The following is a 17,698-nucleotide window of genomic DNA, read 5'->3' as shown; positions in this document are numbered from 1 at the left end:
ACAACCCTGTGAGGCAGGTTAGGATGAGAGGCAGCGATTAGCCCAAGGTCACCCAGTGAGCTTCATGGCAGAGAACGGATGGGACAGGGATGATTGATTGACTAGGAGCTTTGGGGTATAGGGCATGTGGTTTGTGGCCACTGTGGTGGAATCGAGACACATATTAAAAATACTGAAAATGCTTTTTTAAAAAAAAGTTTTAAAAATATATATTGAATTTGCCATAAGCTCACCGTCACCATCTAGTGTCACATTTGTATAATGCACTTAAAACACACTTGAAACATATTTGCATGGCCAAGTCCTAAGTCTTACTCCAAGTAGACCAACTGAAATTATTGGCCTAAGTTAACCACCTCCACCCATTTCACTCTGAGTAGGAATGGATACACACCTCGGTGTTACTGTTGGAGGGCGGTAGCAATGGCTTTCCCTGTGTTGCAGACCACATGCTTTGAGAGTCCCTGTCCACTGTAGCCTAGTTCAGATGTAATAGGAAAACATGATTTCTCACTACGTTAACAAGCTTATATGTTCCTCAGGTTCACGTGTTCTCCTGCTGCACCTCATGGTTGTGAAGCGTCATGTTCAGAAGCTTCCATTTCCACTTTTGAACAAACCACAGTTTCCCATGATGTCTAAAGCCCAGAAACCGTGGCTTACCTAGACTATGGCTTAGTGAGGCCAAGTCATGATTAAACTGTGTTTTCAGAACCTGACTCGTTCTGAAATGGTGATTTCCCTAAAAGTTGCCAACACCACCTCCAGAAATATTTGAAATGACTCTGCTTTTCAGCAAGCCTGCCTTCCCCTCAGAATGGAGGATTTAATGACAGTGTTTTGTGACACGTAACACCTTGAGTCCAGCTCGTTTTTCAAAGCCGGCAAATCGCAAGCTGAATGCGGGGTCCAAAAAACAAAACAAAAAGGAGAGTGTTTCATAAATGTATATCCGCTGTTTCCAAAAATAATAGGGGGATATATTTTTAGTCTCGGTCCCAGCTGTAACGCATTTGGAAAGTATGTGCTGTCTGCGTAATGTAGAATTGTGACAATTGCTCCCCTCCTTTGAAAGTTTATTTTTAAGAAAACAAACTCTGTGTACTCTGCATCAATAGGCTGAAGGATACAAGTGCTAGCAAATCTAATAAGCAGTCCTGTTGGCGGAGAGGGGGAAGCCTCCAAGGAAGGAACAAAGCTTGACTTCAACAGGGACTGGAATCCCAATTCCGTTTCTGGGTGCCCCAATGCTGCCCTCTTCAGGAAATCTGGAGATCTTGCATGTCAGAGTTTTTCCAAGCCTCACAAACTTTCCCGAGTACCACTGCTTATTACAGCTGCCATCATTAACTCCCTAAACTCCAATATTAGCAGCTACAGTAGCCGTAACAAACTCAAGAGCCAGTGTGGTGTAGTAGTTAGGAGCGGTGGACTCATAATCTAGGGAACTGGGTTCGCGTCTCGGCTCCTCCACATGCAGCTGCTGGGTGACCTCGGGCTAGTCACACTACTCTGAAGTCTCTCAGCCCCACTCACCTCACAGAGTGTTTGTTGTGGGGGAGGAAGGGAAAGGAGAATGTTAGCCGCTTTGAGACTCCTCCTCCTCCTCCTCCTCCTCCTCCTCCTCCTCCTCTTCTTCTTCTTCTTCTTCTTCTTCTTCTTCTTCTTCTTCTTCTTCTTCTTCTTCTTCTCTTTCTGGCACTAGTGTAATGTTCAAGTCCCTTCTCGTCCATGAAGCTCGCTGGGTGACTTTCGGCTGCTCACCAACTCTAAGCCTAATCTACCTTGTAGGGTTGCTTTGAGGAGGCGGGACAGCAATGTACACCGACTTGATCTCCTAAGAGGGAGGGGGAGGTCATCACCATCATCACAACCAATCAGATTTTGGGTCCCTGTTTAGCCAGACCTCAAGGTTTGCAGAAGCACTAAAATACTTAGAGAGAGAGGAAACCCAAAGTGGGAGGAAACCCCAAAACAGCCCAATAAGGGCCGAGTGTTAAAAAGGAAAGGAAACCCCAGAAAACTAAGAAAAGGGTGGAATGGAGTATCCTGAAACAGGGCATGGTTGGTTGGAACCTTGTACAGGAGCACTCCATTTTGTTGCAGGAACTTCTTGTAATTATTGCAATAGTAAATTATTCAAGTGCCAACCCAGGTAGTTGGTAATTTATCATTCCCTTTTATTGTGTGGTTTGGCCTTATTTTTATTTGCTTAGCTATTTTTGTAATCTTCTCTACTTATGCTTCCACACAATTCAAAGTGGCCGACAGTAAAAAAATTGTTCTATCAATAAGGCCTTCCCCCCCCTCCCGCCCCCCACAACCAAAACAAACAAATATCACAGCATGTAATAATCGTAAAAGCAGCAGTCAGCAAATGAAAGGAGATTGCCTCCCACTGGGGTCCTAGCAGCAAGTGTGATTGCTTGTTTATTTAGTTCTATGCAGCCATTGCCCAGCATGGGTTTCCAGGGAGGATTATGCGTGGCTAAAAAAATAATAATTAATGAATTGGGGTAATACCGTCCACCTTCAAAAGCTTGGGCAAAAAGGCTCAACTTCACCTGACGTCAAAACATATGCAGTCGTGAGTTCAGATGAACTGCAGAGGGGAGGGTGTTCCAGATTTCCAGAGGGCCACCACATTGGAGGTCCTCTCAAGCCCCACCACCTCAGGAACTCATAGAATTGGAGAGTTGAAAGGGAGCCCTTAAGGGTTACCCGACCCAAGTCCCTGCAATGCAGGAACCACAGCTAAAGAACTGTTTGCACAAGCTTCCTTTTGCTCCCCCCCCCCCCGGAGAACCAACCATTGCAGACAACTTCTTTTATCCCTGTGTTATTGGTTCCCCCCCCACACACACACGCATTGTCTTTCTTCTTTCTCACGCCAGATGTAAATATTGCGACCGGTCCTTCAGCATTTCATCCAACCTCCAGCGCCACGTCCGAAACATCCACAACAAGGAGAAGCCATTCAAGTGCCACCTCTGTAATCGTTGCTTCGGCCAGCAGACCAATCTCGACCGACACCTGAAAAAGCACGAACACGAGAGTGTGCCAGGTAACGGGGAATGGTGCAGGCCCAGAATCGTACGAGTGAAATTCAAGCCTTCGTTTCCCCACCACCACCCATCACTTTTTAAAAGGCTTTTTCAGAAGAATAGAACCCAGCGATGAGATCTTTGGATAAGTGTTGTTCCCAGGTCTCTTTGTCGCTTTGGCTTGTTTTCATTCATTAGACTGACCGTGTGTCCTTCTTTACAGAGGGCATTCCCCTGCATGAAGAAGTCCTCTATTTAAAGGGCTGCCCAGTCCAAGTCTGTTTGAATGGGCCATAGCTCTGTGGCATCAGTCCAGAGGCGTAGGAAGGTCAGGTGGTACCCGGTGCTTTTTTTTTTTTACACACACACACCCACATTGCAATTTTTGGGGAACGTTGCCCAGAGTTGTTGAGCTTCTTTTAGGGAAGGTTGCCCAGAGTTGTTGAGGGAGCACCGTCCCCCAGGGGATGCAAACGTCACCCGCCAGTGGGGAGGGGGGTGCCAGGCTGATCACTGGCTGTATTTGCGCGATCAGCAGGTGGATTTTCATGGCGGCGATTGCACCAATTGCAAAAATCCACCTGGTTTTATTTTGGGGGGGGGTTGAGCACTGCCACGCCAATCTGCCCAGAGGAAGTCAAAGAGAGAGAGTGTGTGACAGCATGCCTTGTCCTTTTGTTACGTGGACATGTAAGATCACGCCCACTTCTAGTCACATGCAAAGGAAGTATGTCCCAGCCAGGAGGAAACAGGAAGTTTTCACCTGGCTAGACCGAACATTCCCCTGCATGTCCACTCTAGGAAAACAAGGAGTGTTGTACTTGACTGCTACTTATGTATCACATCCCACACTGACTTCTTTCCCGCACTCCACCATTGACTTTTAATGCATCTTGTGCTTCCCAGGGGTCACCTGAGCATGCTAATAATGCCTCCCCTCTTGCTTCTCGGTGACCCCATTTCGCCTCCAATGCTGTCGGCATGCAACCCTCTGCAGGAGTGGCAGAGGTGATGAACAAAATTGCTGTGAGCGCTCTGGAGTCTTTTCTTCTCTGTAGCTGCTTAACGGGAAGGAAGTGCGTCTGGCATTAAGGTGTCCCCGCCCCCGACGCTCTCTTAGCATCATTGTTTCACAGCTCCACATCTTAACGTGCGCTTGTTCTCTTCCGGCATCGCAGTGAGCCAGCACACGGGCGTCATCACAAACCACCTGGGGACCAACGCCTCCTCGCCGACCTCAGAATCAGACAACCATGCACTTTTAGACGAGAAGGAAGATTCGTATTTCTCTGAAATCAGAAACTTTATTGCAAATAGCGAGATGAACCAATCATCAGGCTTAGCAGATAAAAGGTGAGTGAGTTTCAACGTGCTTTTAGTGATGGAGAGAGTATGAATTGTGAGCTTCCATTGTGAGCAATGGGGAAGGGGCCACTTGGTTAGACATTAATTTTGGGAAGGGGGTTGGCTAGCCTAGCTCAGAGGTAGAGCATATGTATTGCTGTTTTTTGGACTCTAACACCCATCATCCCTAGCTGGCAAGACCAGTGTCGGGAATCGGATTCCACGACCTATAAGAAAATGGTTTCCTCAGCCTCACCTTGTATAAACGTTACTGCTAATTTGATTTTTAGATTTCAGCATGTATGGAACTCCCTGCCACAGTAACTCAGGGCTGCTGAATGTGGCCTTTTCCCACTGCCCCCATTCCCTTAGAATGGCTTCGGAAGCTCTTAGTTGCTTGATACAACAGGCTTAGGCATGAGACGGACACCAGCACTGGCTTTGATCTCCTTGTAGCCAAGAGGAAAATATGGCAATCTCATTCAGTACCAAAACAAAACAAAGCAAAAACCCTGTGAAATAGTTTGCTTTTAAAACTTCGCGCTTTAGATCTAAATGAGAAAAGGAAACGCTGAAAAGTCAAGGGTGAAGTTTCGGTGGAAAATCAGGAATCTTTCCACGTTAGTTGCAAACACACACAAATTGATACCAAATTAGAGGTGGAATCCTCAGCAGAATGGCATAATTGATCTCTAGGGAAAATGAAATTGGCGGGACCTGGCTTTCGTATGTGTGGCTTTTTGTTGATGTTTTTTAATTGTGTGTCGAGGCTTACCAGAAATTACCTTAAAATAACTCACAACTGACAACATAATTATGGTTTGGTTTTTGGCAAATAATTTAGGGCCACAACTTTATTAAATACACCAATTTTAATCCGAGTGTTGGCTTAGGCTTTTGGTTATCCACTCGTCCTTCCTAAAGAAGGACTATCACCATCTGTCCACTGAGGACAGGACTCAACTCATCTGTCCACTTAGGACAGGACTCAATCAGCTGTCCCCTTCGGACAGGACTCACCTCATATGCCCAGTTGGGGCAGGACTCACATCAGCTGTCACCATAGGACAGGACTCACCACTGTCCGCTTGGACAGTTCCTGCTCCGACTTCCTGAAGGGAAGTCAAGTAAACATACCTGGGGGAGAGGAGGTGGCTGAGCCCAGTCATTCCCTCCTCTCTTTGCCCAAGAATGTTCCCCAAGGCTCTTACTCTTATAATTTGGGCCCACCATCCCCGCCAATGGCGGGATGGTAAGGACAAGAGCGTAAGCCCCGAGATTCCTTTAACGGAATACTACTATATGGAGCAAACGGAGGTGGGGGTAGGCATCTGTGTGCCACACCCCTCTACCAACCGATTAACCAACCAAAAGCCTAACCGCCAACCTAACAAGTTGTGACAATTTGCTAAGGCAGTAGGCGAAAACCAAGAGGCAAAACCAATCAGCCAATTGGAAAAATTCCTACTGGCCCCTGAATACAGGCGGCCCCGAAGGCAATAGCAATGTCGTGCTAACCTGCAAGAAAAAAGGGCGGGTGGGAGGGGATTCGGACGCCAAGGCGAAATGTGCCTAGAAAATGGAGGGCTAGACCTTAAAAGGGGGCCCTTCTGCCAATCATAACACAGGGATTTACATAGCCACGCCCCCATTACTCAGCATGACCTGTGGCCTAGGCCATAACCCAAACCCTAAAGTAAATTTCCTCACAGCCCTACCACAATCCGCTTTATATTGGATGATATAAAGCGCTTTGCAAGTAGCTTCTGAGCTTGTTTAGACTATGTGATGAGATGCAGGGCTCTCAGGAAGCTGGTGTGCTCCCTACCCTTAATTTTTTTAAACCTCACATTGACCGGGGGGGGGGGCATATTTAATCTGCTTACGGACCAAGAGAAGAAATAAATAGGGTCCTTTTTGTACCCTGCACACAAATACACTCCCTCTCCATCCTTCTAGGCGGTGCCAGTTGCAATTATGATCAGGCTATTCTGATCTTTCCAAATGCCGTGTAATGTGAACATGGACATTTAAGAAAGAAAGAAAAAATACTTAATTTGTGGGGGGGGGGGGTTTGCATCAAGAATTCCATGTTTGGAGTGGGGCCCCCAAGTCAGACACTAATCACGACATTTCTGATGGCTCTTGAGGGTCGATGCTTATTTTCTGTCTGGGACAATGTTGTTCCTGGATCCTGGTGGGCCTGTGGCAAAGATATCATCTGAATTAAGCATGGCAAGCTGTCAGCGCCGGGTTTATAGTCAGCCAAGCATACAGAACTTTGAAATGAGTGATGTCATTCAAGTTCCTTATTTACCTGGCATGGGCTGTGAACTTCTCTAGCTCAGCTGTGTTATATAGACTGAGTGTCATTTCCCTCCAGCTTAGAATACAGGCAGTTTCACAGAATCAGCGAAGATCGCTGGGAAATAAAAGTTTACAGAGTGCCTTGAGTATACTATGGCAATCTCAAACACCGTGCAAATTGTTGTTGTTGCTGCTGCTGCTGCTGCTGCTTTTCTCACCAAGGGCCTGGAAGCAACTTAACATTAAAGACAATTAAGAGCAGCCAAGTTAAAATACAACAACAACAACAACAACAACAACAACAACAACAACAACGATAAATAATTTTTTATTTATACTCCCCAGTCAAAACCAGGCTCAGGGCGGCTGACACCAATAAAATTACAGTAAGGCGTAAAAGGAAGAAAAACAATTAATTAAAATACGGGTTAAAATACAGTTTGAATTTAATTTTTTTAAATGCAGCCTCATTTTAAAGTAGCCCAAATCAAAACCACAAGGGAGGAAAACATAGGGGTCAGGCTGAGTCCAGCCCAAAGGCCAGGCAGAACAGCTCCGTCTTGCAGGCCCTGCGGAAAGATGTCAAATCCCGCAGGGCCCTGGTCTCCTGTGAGAGAGTGTTCCACCAAGTCGGGGCCAGTACTGAAAAGGCCCTGGCCCTAGTTGAGACCAATCTGACCACCTTATGGCTTGAGATCTCCAAAATCTAAAACAAACAAACAAAAAACAGACCCAGCTATACAGATAAAAGGCAGGGCTTAGTTACCCTACCCCACTAAAAGAAGCCACAATTCCAATCCCTTCAAATTAAGGGCCAAAAACCCAGGGAAAGCGAAGAGCCTTAAAAGCAGGGGTGTACCTACGAGTTGGTCAAGTTGGCCCACCAAGGGCACAGACCCAAAGGGGTGCAAAAAGGGTGTCTCTTCACTCTTGGTCAGAGTGACTAGGAGCCTGCCTGCTATGAGCTCTCCGGGCAGCTTTTCCACTGCTCCGGGCAGCCAGGCAAGGTGTGCAGGCTGCTCTGGGCTCTTTGGCAGAGAAATCTGGTTACCGGCAGGGGCCCTTGCAGCAGCCCCTTTCCCCAGTGGCACTGTTAGATGTGTGAGTGGAGCACCAAGTGGAGTTTGGAGGGAAGAAAGAATGAGAGTGGGTGAGAGTTGGAGGGGGAGAAAGGAGGGAATGAGGGAGGCAGAAGGGAAAGCAGCAGGTTGGGGAAGGAGGGAGGAAGGCAGGAAGGCAGACAGGTAGACTGGACCAAGGTGAAGGAGGGGAGACAGAACAGAGCAGACCTGACCCTGATGGTCATGGGGGAAAGTCACTGGCAAGTGCAGAAAGAGACAAAAAGCAAAGTTTTTGATTTTCTGGTCCATGGTCTCTCCTGACTTCAGAGGCACAAGGGAGCCTAGGTATGCCTCTCCCTAAAAGTAGATCCATTAGTACCTGGGGTGCTGTAAGGAATGCGCTCAGTTGTACCCCATGAAGCTGTAGGCCGTGGGACATGTACTTTCCTGGTAAAAAGCATGGGACGCGGGTGGCGCTGTGATCTAAACCATTGAGCCTCTTGGACTTGCCAAGGTTGGCGGTTCAAATCCGTGTGATGGGGTGAGCTCCCGTTGCTCTGTCCCAGCTCCTCCCAAGCTAGCAGTTTGAAAGCACACCAGTCCAAGTAGATAAATAGTTACCACTGTGGTGGGAAGGTAAACGGTCTTTTTGTGTGCTCTGTTTTCCGTCACAGTGTTCCGTTGTCCCAGAAGCAGTTTAGTCATGCTGGCCACATAGTCTGGAAAGCTGTCTGTGGGAAAACGCCGGCTCCCTCAGCCTGAAGGCGAGATGAGCGCCGCAACCCCATAGTCGCCTTTGACTGGACTTAACCACCCAAGGGTCCTTTACCTCTAGCTTTTTACTTTCCTGGGCATAAGACATTCTCAAAGGAGCGGAGGTTAGGAAGGCATGTGTATGAGAAAATGTCCTAGCATATTTCTTATAACCCAAAAGCAGAAAAGCACCTTTACAAAGATGGACATGACTCTCAAACTGAAAGTCATCTTTGCTCTTGGTTTACCACAACCCCCCCCCCTCCGAAACCTTTGCACTTGCAACCCACAGGCCTGAAATCCAGAATGCTGATGGCAACTCCCAGTGCCATGGCCTCGCAAATGACAAAACAGAGGATGTCGACGAGGAGGAGGAAGAACTGGAAGAGGAAGACGATGACAGCCTGACGGGGAAGTCGCAGGACGAGACTGCGTCACCGACGACAGAGCCGCAAGGAGGGTATGAGGATGAGGAAGATGAAGAGGCCACGTCCCTTACCATGAGTTTTGACCGCACCCGAAGGTGGGTGGGACAGGACTTTCAGCGTGTGGTGGGGGGAACGCCTGCTTTTCCCACCCCTCATTGGCAAGTCGTGGGGGGCGGGGATCATGAACCATCCATTACCTCTCCAATGAAGGGAGTCTAGCTCAGCTCTCAGCATTGGCCTTGAGCTGCGGTAACAGGCAAAGCCACAGAACACCATCAGCATCCCATGCAAGCTTCCGCAGGCTGCAGAGAGAGCCTTTGGACACCTTCACACATGTCCACTTCATCCAAGGCATCCAGGGATCCATGGGAAGTGCAGTTCCTATGGGTCCCTGTATGCCCTGGCAGGCACGTCTAAGGTCCCCTCTAGCTTGTGTCCCTCCCAGCATGGATGAGAACTCTCAATCTCACACACACGGCTGGGAAATAAGGCATAGCCAAGTACAGTGGTGCCTCGCTAGACAAATTTAATTCGTTCCACGGATCTTTTCTTATAACGAAAAATTCGTCTAGCGAATCCCATAGGAATGCATTGGAAATTTTTTGATTTTTTTTTTTTTTTTTTTGCCCATAGGAACGCATTAATTGAATTTCAATGCATTCCTATGGGAAACCGCAATTCGCTAGATGAATTTTTCATAAAATGAATTCGTCTAGCGAGGCAACCTCCGCTCGAAAAATCCTTTCGTTAAGCGGAAATTTCGTTATGCAGGGCATTCGTTAAGCGAGGCACCACTGTATAGTATGGATCACCCAGCATTTTTCAGGAAAGACTGTGAGGCTCAATCCGCTCCTGAGGCCATCATCAAGAGCATGGCAGTGCCTGAAACCCTCTATGCTCACCATTTTTCACCTGCAGTTGGTGAGACGCTTGCTGTTTTTGCTCCTCACCATGGCATCACCCCGAGGGAGCAAGGTGCTCCAGAGCCTAGAGGGGGCCTTTTGGACTCTTTTGTCTCCATTATGAAGTCCATAACTTTCAGCTGCACACACACACACACACACACACACACACACACACACACACACACACAAGCAGACGCCCGCAGCTTCCTCCTCCTTGGTCTCAGTGCTGCCCCTTGTAGAACTCGGCAGGGAGGAGGATGGGAAAACCTCTAGAACTGTTTGGCTTGGCCTGTCGTTGGCTCTGGCGCCACCTGCTGTTGACCTCCCCGCCTTCCACCCCACCAGTCTGGATGGGCACCACCCAGCGCTGACACACCCCTCTGTGTTCCCCATGCAGGCAAGCAAGAGGCATTATCAGAGTCCAAAGACACAATCCCACCAAGCAGAAGCACTTGGGGGGGGGGCATAGCAGGAGCAATGGGGCCTGGGGAGAATCCCAAGGGCTGCATTGTATAGCAGGGCCAGGGCAGGCACATCTGGCCTCTGGGCCTGAGGTTCCTCACCCCTGGTGCAAGGGGGCACTGAGAATCCCTTTGAGGCGTCTCCAGGGAGAGCTCCCCAGCTGGGCAGTGAGCACCAAACGGCGCATGCAGCACCACATGCCAGTGAGATGGTGTGCGATCCAAACTCACACATCCATCCCCTCGCCATGCTTTGCTTGTTCCTCAGTGATCATTTGCAAGCCCCTCGTCTGTCCGTCCATGTGCCTGTCTCTCTCTCTCTGTGTGTGTGTGTGTGTGTGTGTGTGTTGTGTGTCTCTCTCCCTTTAACACATCCTGCATGTAGCTTCCAGGCAGCTCCTCCACAGTCTGTGCATGTTGTCAGCCCCTGCCCGAGTTTGGCGACGCTCACCTTGGCCCCGTTTGTGAACAGTCAGATGCGCTAACAGGTCCACCCCTCCCCTCCCCTCCTGGTCATTGGTACAGGTGTGTTGAGGAGGACGAAGCCGGCCTGTTAGATTTGGAGCAGTTACCGCAGTTTGGGAAGGGGCTGGATCTACGCAAGGCGTCCGAGGAAGCTTTTGAAGTTAAAGATGTGTATAACCCCACCTTAGACTCTGAGGCAATAAAACAGACTCTGTACAGGCAGGCTAAAAATCAGGTAGGTGTACCCTTGGGATATTTTCCGCAGTTTTCCCTCTCGTGGTGACGAAGGGGGTTCCTTTCCTCGCCAAAGGTCCCCATGAACAATGGCCAACACTGGGAACTCGCAGCCAAGCAGTGGCAGGTCCCGCAGAACATTATAGGGGCATGTTTTCATCAGGATTTATGGTTTGGGTTGCCTACCATTCTAACCTCAGAGGTGATGGTGGGAAAGACGACTGGGTCAATCTGCATGGCTAATTTCTCTTGGGTTTTATAGGCTGAGCCAGTGTTTTGAACATTTGCTGTGGGGAGAGGTACCAAGAAAATCCATCAAACATGGACATGAGTTGCTAGAAATTTTTCTCAGTGGTGGGGTAGGTTGCACACCTTACTTACAGGAGAGGTAGCCTTGGGTAGATGGTTTGGTGGTGGGGTTTTTTATTTCACTTTTTTATTGTCCGAGAACTTGCCAAGTACAATTGGCAGCCAGCAGACCTCCCTGCCTTGCCAAATTCCTTCAAAATTCCTTCCAGCCACGTGGCTGTTTCTGCACTAGATCACCATGAAATGCTAGTGGCTAGAAGGAAGCCAGAAGGCTGTGGAGCAGGACCAGCCAATGTGGTCCCCTCCAGATGTTTTTGGATACCAACCTCCATCACCCCTATTGATTGAGGATGAAGGGAGTTGTAGCCCAAGCAAACCAGGAGGCCACTACCTTGCTTACTCCTGCTGTAGGTCACGGGTGGAGAATCTGTGGCCCTCCAGATGTTGCTGGAATAAAACTCCCATCATCCCTTGCCATTGCCCATGCTTGCTGAGGCCAATGGATCTCCAACCACTTCTGGAGGACCATAGGTTCCCCAGCCCTGCTTTAGAGAGACCAAGATGCTCACTGGCCGTTGAATTATGGAGAAATAGGTTCAACCCAGCACTTGTTTCATACCGCCATAGCTTGCCACTCCTCACCTCAAAAAAGAAGAAGCAAGAATCCTTGGCAGGAGCATTGGTGGAGTGGCAGAGATCCTTTCAACTGCCTCTCAGGTCACCACTCTTTCCCTAAACTCAAGAAACATTGCTTTGCTTTGCAAAGTGCAAAGTTCTGTTGAGAGCCCAGCTGCCCACCTTCTCAACTTGCTTGAGGACCTCCCTCTGCATCGATACGCGTACAAATTTGGGTGGTGGTCTTGCGGGTTGCAGCCAGCTGAGTTCTGCTCAGAGAAGACCCTTTGAAATGAACAAGTCGTAAGTTCTTCATTGCAATGGGTTTACTCTGAAGATGGTCCCTATGCAACACAACCCCAGTATCACCCTGCCATAGCATCCCTGATCCTGAGATTTGAGGTCCGTGAAAATTCTCTCTCATAGCTCCCCCTAGCCTTTCTTCTGAGAACTGCAGTTATTAAGGTTTTTACCTGGGAAGATAGAATTGCTGTTTAAACCATTTTAAGTCTGTAGGAAAGACCCTCCCTGAAGGTAGCTTCAGGGAACCTCAAGCTCCCCTACTTTTGTTTTGTGTGGGAAACTTAATTATCATGTTCTTCTTTGTTGAGAAAGAGAGGGAGGTCCCGTTTCCTGTTTCCATGCATGTCTCTTTGTCTTTGTCTTTTTAATACTAATATGCTGAAAACCTACTAATTTTTTTATGGACTTTGTGTTCCCTGTTCCTGTTTCCCTGCAATTTCAGTCTTGGTTTTACAGAGGGCTCCTGTGGTTGCTTTGCTACAATGGTATATACACCAACACCGCCACAGAATTGTGATTTGGCCAAAGGCAGTAGAGCTGAGAAGGAGGGAGAGCACAGGATTTGATTTTCCAAACCTAAACCTTTTTGCTGTTCACTCTGAAGTCCATCCTCCTCTTTTCCTAGTGAGGAATCCTGCACTCATCTCCCTGGATTCCTATGGTCAACGTTTGTTATTGGATCTCAGTAGGATGGGGAAGACAGGACATTGTTTCCCCTGACTGCGCTTTTCTGATCCTGAATCAGATCAATCATTCTGGTGGAAACGGCATCCTCTGGTTGGATGGCCATGTGCCAGGGATTATTTCACTGTGATTCCTTCATTGCAGAGGGGGGTGGACTAGATGTCCCTTGGGGGTCTCTTCCAACTCCACAGTTTCTATGAAATAAACCTCTCCCCCTGGATTCCACAGCCTAAGACCTCATCCAGTTCAGGCGGTGGTGCCATCAGGGAGCAGAGGTCCAGGGATGCCCCACTCAGCAGAAATGAGTAGGGTGCCTCCCCCCTCCCAGTGCAGCAGTGCTCACTTACCACATTTGGAAGCAAGTGGTGACATTGCCATCTCAAGAGGGGGGGGGCTAGCTTTCTCGGGCTCAAGGGCCGCATTGCCACCTTCCAAGCCCCCAGAGGCTGCATGCCAGAGGTGGCGAGTGTGGCTTAAAAATGGGCATGGCCACCCCACGGTTGGCATGCATAGACACACCAGAGCAGGTGGGAGGCAGGTCATCCCTTTCCCCATCCATCCATTCAATTATATGGTCCAGGGCAAGGGGGCAACCTCAGTCAGGAAGTGAGGGAACTTAAACATAAGGAGAGAGCACACATGCCTGAGGATGAGATCTGGAAACTGAGCCATTCTGATTTCCCATCCTACCACCCCCCCCCCAAAAAAAAAAGCAAGGATAGCCAAAGTGGCACATTCCAGAGGCTACTGGACTGCAACTTCCACCATCTCTTGGCCATATGGGCTGGAGTTCATGAGAGGCAACCTTGGCCACAACTGAGATTTAATCAGAGTAGATGCATAAATTTTTTTTAAAAAAAACTTGGGCTGTCGTGCCCGTTCTCTTCGCGGGGTTGCATTCAGTGCTAGCCCTGCTCAAAAGAAACCCACTGACATCCCCAGGCATGCCCAAATTAGCTTTCTTGATACCAGTGGGTCTACTCTGAGTAGGACTTGGTTGGCTACAAGCCAGTGGGGGTATATCCCAAGCGTGAATAACGCCAGGCACAACTCTTGAAGTCCAGCAACATCTGGAGAGCACAGCGCTTGCTGCCATTGTCCCATGCAAAAACACGCCGCACCTCCAGGAAAGTGCTATTGCACAAAAGCCCCTTGAAGTGAATGGGGGTGACATTTGTTTCTCATGACTACATTTATGCCCTGCCTTTCCTTTAAGGAGCTCAAGGTGGTGTGTGCCATTCCTCTTCTCCCATTTCATATCCTGTCAGGTAGGCTAGGCTGAGAGACTGTGCCCCCTTGGTAAGCCTCACAGCTCAGTGAAGAGATTTCAAACCTGGGCTTCCGGGTCTCAGCCCAGCCCTCTAATCACTACACCGCACTGCCTTTCTTAGAATCCTGACACACACACACACTTTCCTTTGCTGACAAAGATCTGACTAGCATGTACTGATGCCCTCTTTCCCTCGCTGTGTTTTTCTTCTCTTCCCCCCCCTTAGGCTTATGCAATGATGTTGTCCCTTTCTGAGAACACTCCCCTCCATCCTTCTTCCCAGAACTCTCTGGATGCTTGGTTGAACATGGCAGGTGCTGCTTCTGAGCCAGGAGGCTTCAGCGCCGTCGGTCATCTCTGAGAGGCTGGAGGAGAAGGCGCCCGGCCCGAGATCCCAAGCAAGGAGGCCGAGGTGCCACACGTCTCCCCTCTCAGACCTTCTGGTCAGCAGCGGAGGACTGGACAGGAAGCCCTCGGGGCTCATCCTCCCACCACCAGGAGAAGGAACCCACCACGGACAGCTCATTCCCTGTTTCGTCGGACCTAGGAAGCCACCACCACAGCAGCCCCGAGGGCCTGCCATCTCTCTGACGCATAGTACATCCCAGGAGCAAAAGTTGCTTCCTGCATTGGGCTGGGGCTGGGGGAGTGCCAGGTGCATTTGTCGTTAGCAAATCCAATCGTGCCCCACCCTCTCATGTTACAGACCGTGTTGCTGAGCCAGCGAAAACTCCTTGTAAACACCCCCACCCGACCCCACATGAAGTCCTTTGACCCTCATATCCAGTTCTGCTAAGAAGAAGAAAACGACGTTCTAGGTCAGGTCCAATTCCAATGAAGTCACTGGAGTTCTGCTGAGATTAGGACTTCTGTTGAGTTTCGTTTGCTTCCTTCCCTCTCTTTAAAAAGAAGAAGAAAAGGTGTCAAGTTTCCTTTCCCTCATCTTATGTGCATTGTGTAAACCCTTCTTTGGGTGGCGCCGCTGTGGGCAATAACCTCTCTTGTCCCCCAGTGGGTGCCTTTCAGAAAGCTTGTTGGCATACTTTTTTAAAGGGAAAAAACCTCTGTAACTCCGGTTTGCAGCCACCCATTGCCACTTCTCTCGAGGGGTTTTCGCACGCTACGTCCGACGACGAGTGCGCAGTCTTTCTGGGCCGGGGTGCACATCTGCTGAGCTGTATACTTGTATGGTTATTCACATGTAACAATCAAGGAGTGTACAGTCGGTGTGCAAGTCACAAGCTGCATTCAGCATAAAGTGTGGAACAAGCCACACATTATGTGAAGTTCTGATGCTGAGCTGAGGAGCAGCTGGGGCTGTGGGAGGAAACTGTGTGTATGGCCTTCACAATCCCACCTGCCCAGGTTGTGCTTATGATGGAAAACAGCCTGTAAAAGTTTGAAATGGGTAATTTCCCTCTCCTGTTGCACAGCCAGAAAACAGAATTACTCCCCTATAGCTTGAAGTAGTTAAGGTTCAAAATCAGTTCCTCTGATAAATGGGGTGCACAGACCTTCCTTCCCTCTGACCCGAGAAGCGTCACAATTCTTACCAAAATCCCTTCTGCTTCCCTTTGAACTCCTCTGTTTGCTTGTTTTGGTCTGCCAGATTGCCAAATCTGCCTCACGGTTGCGCTTTCGGTGGAATTTTGACAGCAGCTTCGGCACAGGTGTGGATCGGGGCCACTCCTGGGGTTCTTAAAGGGGGGGCCTGACGGCATCAATCAAAGCATCTTGCTAGGGTCCAGCTCCACAATTTTTGTTTCCCCCCCCAGGGATGGGCCGGCAACCTCTCTTGCAGACTGTGGCAGCAGAGTTTCGCACAGAGACCTGTGCAGAGGTCAAACCGTGAGTCTTGTGCCAACAGGTAGGAAGCCTCAAATCTGTTGCCAGGTCAGCTCCCATGCAGAAGACCAGACTTCGCCAACCGGGTGCCCTCCAGAGGTTGTGGGAACAACTCCCACCCGCCCCAGCCAGCCAGCACAGTGGGAGTTCTAGTCCAAAACATCTGAAAGGCACCAGGTTGGCGAGAGGCTGTTGGCAAGAAGACAGGGTCCCAAGTCAACACCAACCGAAGCCAGCCTTATTCCTCTCTCCCCAAACTTCTTCAATATAAAGGGGCAACCTTTCCCACCATATTCCAGAATCACTATTTAAACTAACTCCTAAAGCAAGGACAAATAGCATTATGAGGGTGTCTGATTGGTTTTTGTTTATTTCTGTTTGCAGATTTTCAGTTCTGATTCCCTCCCGTCCAGTGCCAAATCATCTCTAGATCAAGTTCCAGGACACAGAAATAGTGTTGAGACCTTAATGACAAATTGTTGTGAGTCCAGCATTTGCTTTGCTTAGGGTTCATGCGGGTTTAGAGGGTTTCCCCCCCCCCTCCCAGCACAGGGTTGGTTTTTAGAGTAAGTTTGGGCAAGAGGGGTATGGTAATTATCAGGTGCTCATGTCTTCCTGCAGTTGCTGCCAAGGCAGGAACTAGACAACAGGGTAACGGTTGCCAAAGAGATGCCCATGGGCACACATCTGCCCACAGAGGCCCTTCCTGCTACCCATGTGATCCCCTCCCCAGTTTCGAGTTCAGCTTAGAAGCAGCATTTTGTGGTAATCAATAGTATGCTATGGTTGTGCCTGCTTGCTTGTAGGATGTGCAGCACCTCTGAGTTATCTCTGGCTTGCAAATGGGCCCCGAGGCTCCCCAAAGCTTGGTGACACCTACATTGTGGCAGGCAGGTAGTGATTGTACTGGAGGAAACATTAAGACGGGTGTTTCTTCTTTTTTCTATCTCAATCTCTCTCTCTCCCCCCCCCCAGTATTATCTAATGGGTGGGGGAGAATGTGAAACAACATAGGCAACATCATGCATTGATTTCTGTCCCTGTTGTGCTTCACTGGCTTTGTGGCACCATGACACTGCCACATTTCGAATTTTTCTTTTACACGGCATTTCAGGGAGAGGGGAAACCAAACAGCCAGGGTTACCGATTGCAGTCAAAGGCACCACCTTGTAGATAACATCAAACTCTGACTTCAGAAACCACCTCATCTTCCCATCTCTGTGTTACTGTACAGTCGTACCCTGGTTCTCAAACGCCTTGCGAGTCGTACATTTTGGCTCCCGAACGCCACAAACCCGGAAGTGAGTGTTCCAGTTTGCAAATGTTCTTGGGAACCCAAACATTCAACACGGCTTCCACGGCTTCTGATTAAGTACAGGAAACTCCTGCAGCCATTTGGAAGGCACATTTTGGTTTTCGAACGTTTTCAGAAGTCGAACGGACTTCCGGAATGGATTATGTTCGGGAGCCAAGGTACGACTGTACTGGAGACTTTGCATTCTGAAATAGTTGGCTATCCCATCTCTCTTTTTTTCCATTGATCACTCTGGACCAGGCCCTTCAATACTCTTGCAGCTGTTAAAAGATTAACTGCTATTTCTAGGTCGTTTTCCAAGATAATGCCTTTCCAATAACCAAGCAAGAAAATTTCAGATTCTAACGCTATGAAT

At 48.9% G+C, this 17,698-nt stretch overlaps 1 protein-coding gene across 6 annotated transcripts in view; it reads left to right on the top strand.

Moving 5' to 3' along the window:
• PRDM16 (PR/SET domain 16) overlaps positions 1–15,091 on the top strand; it is a 428,828-nt gene extending 413,737 nt beyond the window's left edge. For 4 of the 6 annotated variants that reach the window (XM_060276169.1, XM_060276167.1, XM_060276168.1 and 1 more), the window contains 5 exons: positions 2,895–3,064; positions 4,223–4,397; positions 8,802–9,032; positions 10,829–11,003; positions 14,410–15,091. In XM_060276169.1, the coding sequence (XP_060132152.1) occupies positions 2,895–3,064; positions 4,223–4,397; positions 8,802–9,032; positions 10,829–11,003; positions 14,410–14,544 (886 nt within the window). In that variant the 3' untranslated portion in view covers positions 14,545–15,091. The remainder of the gene's footprint in view (positions 1–2,894; positions 3,065–4,222; positions 4,398–8,801; positions 9,033–10,828; positions 11,004–14,409) is intronic. The other 2 variants (XM_060276171.1, XM_060276172.1) reach the window with 2 other exon arrangements.
• Positions 15,092–17,698: the final 2,607 nt, after the last annotated feature.

Source organism: Zootoca vivipara, chromosome 6 (genome assembly GCF_963506605.1).
Source record: "Zootoca vivipara chromosome 6, rZooViv1.1, whole genome shotgun sequence".
NCBI lineage: Eukaryota > Metazoa > Chordata > Lepidosauria > Squamata > Lacertidae > Zootoca > Zootoca vivipara.
Note: the sequence above shows the minus strand (reverse complement) of the source record. Positions and strands in the feature narration are given on the sequence as shown.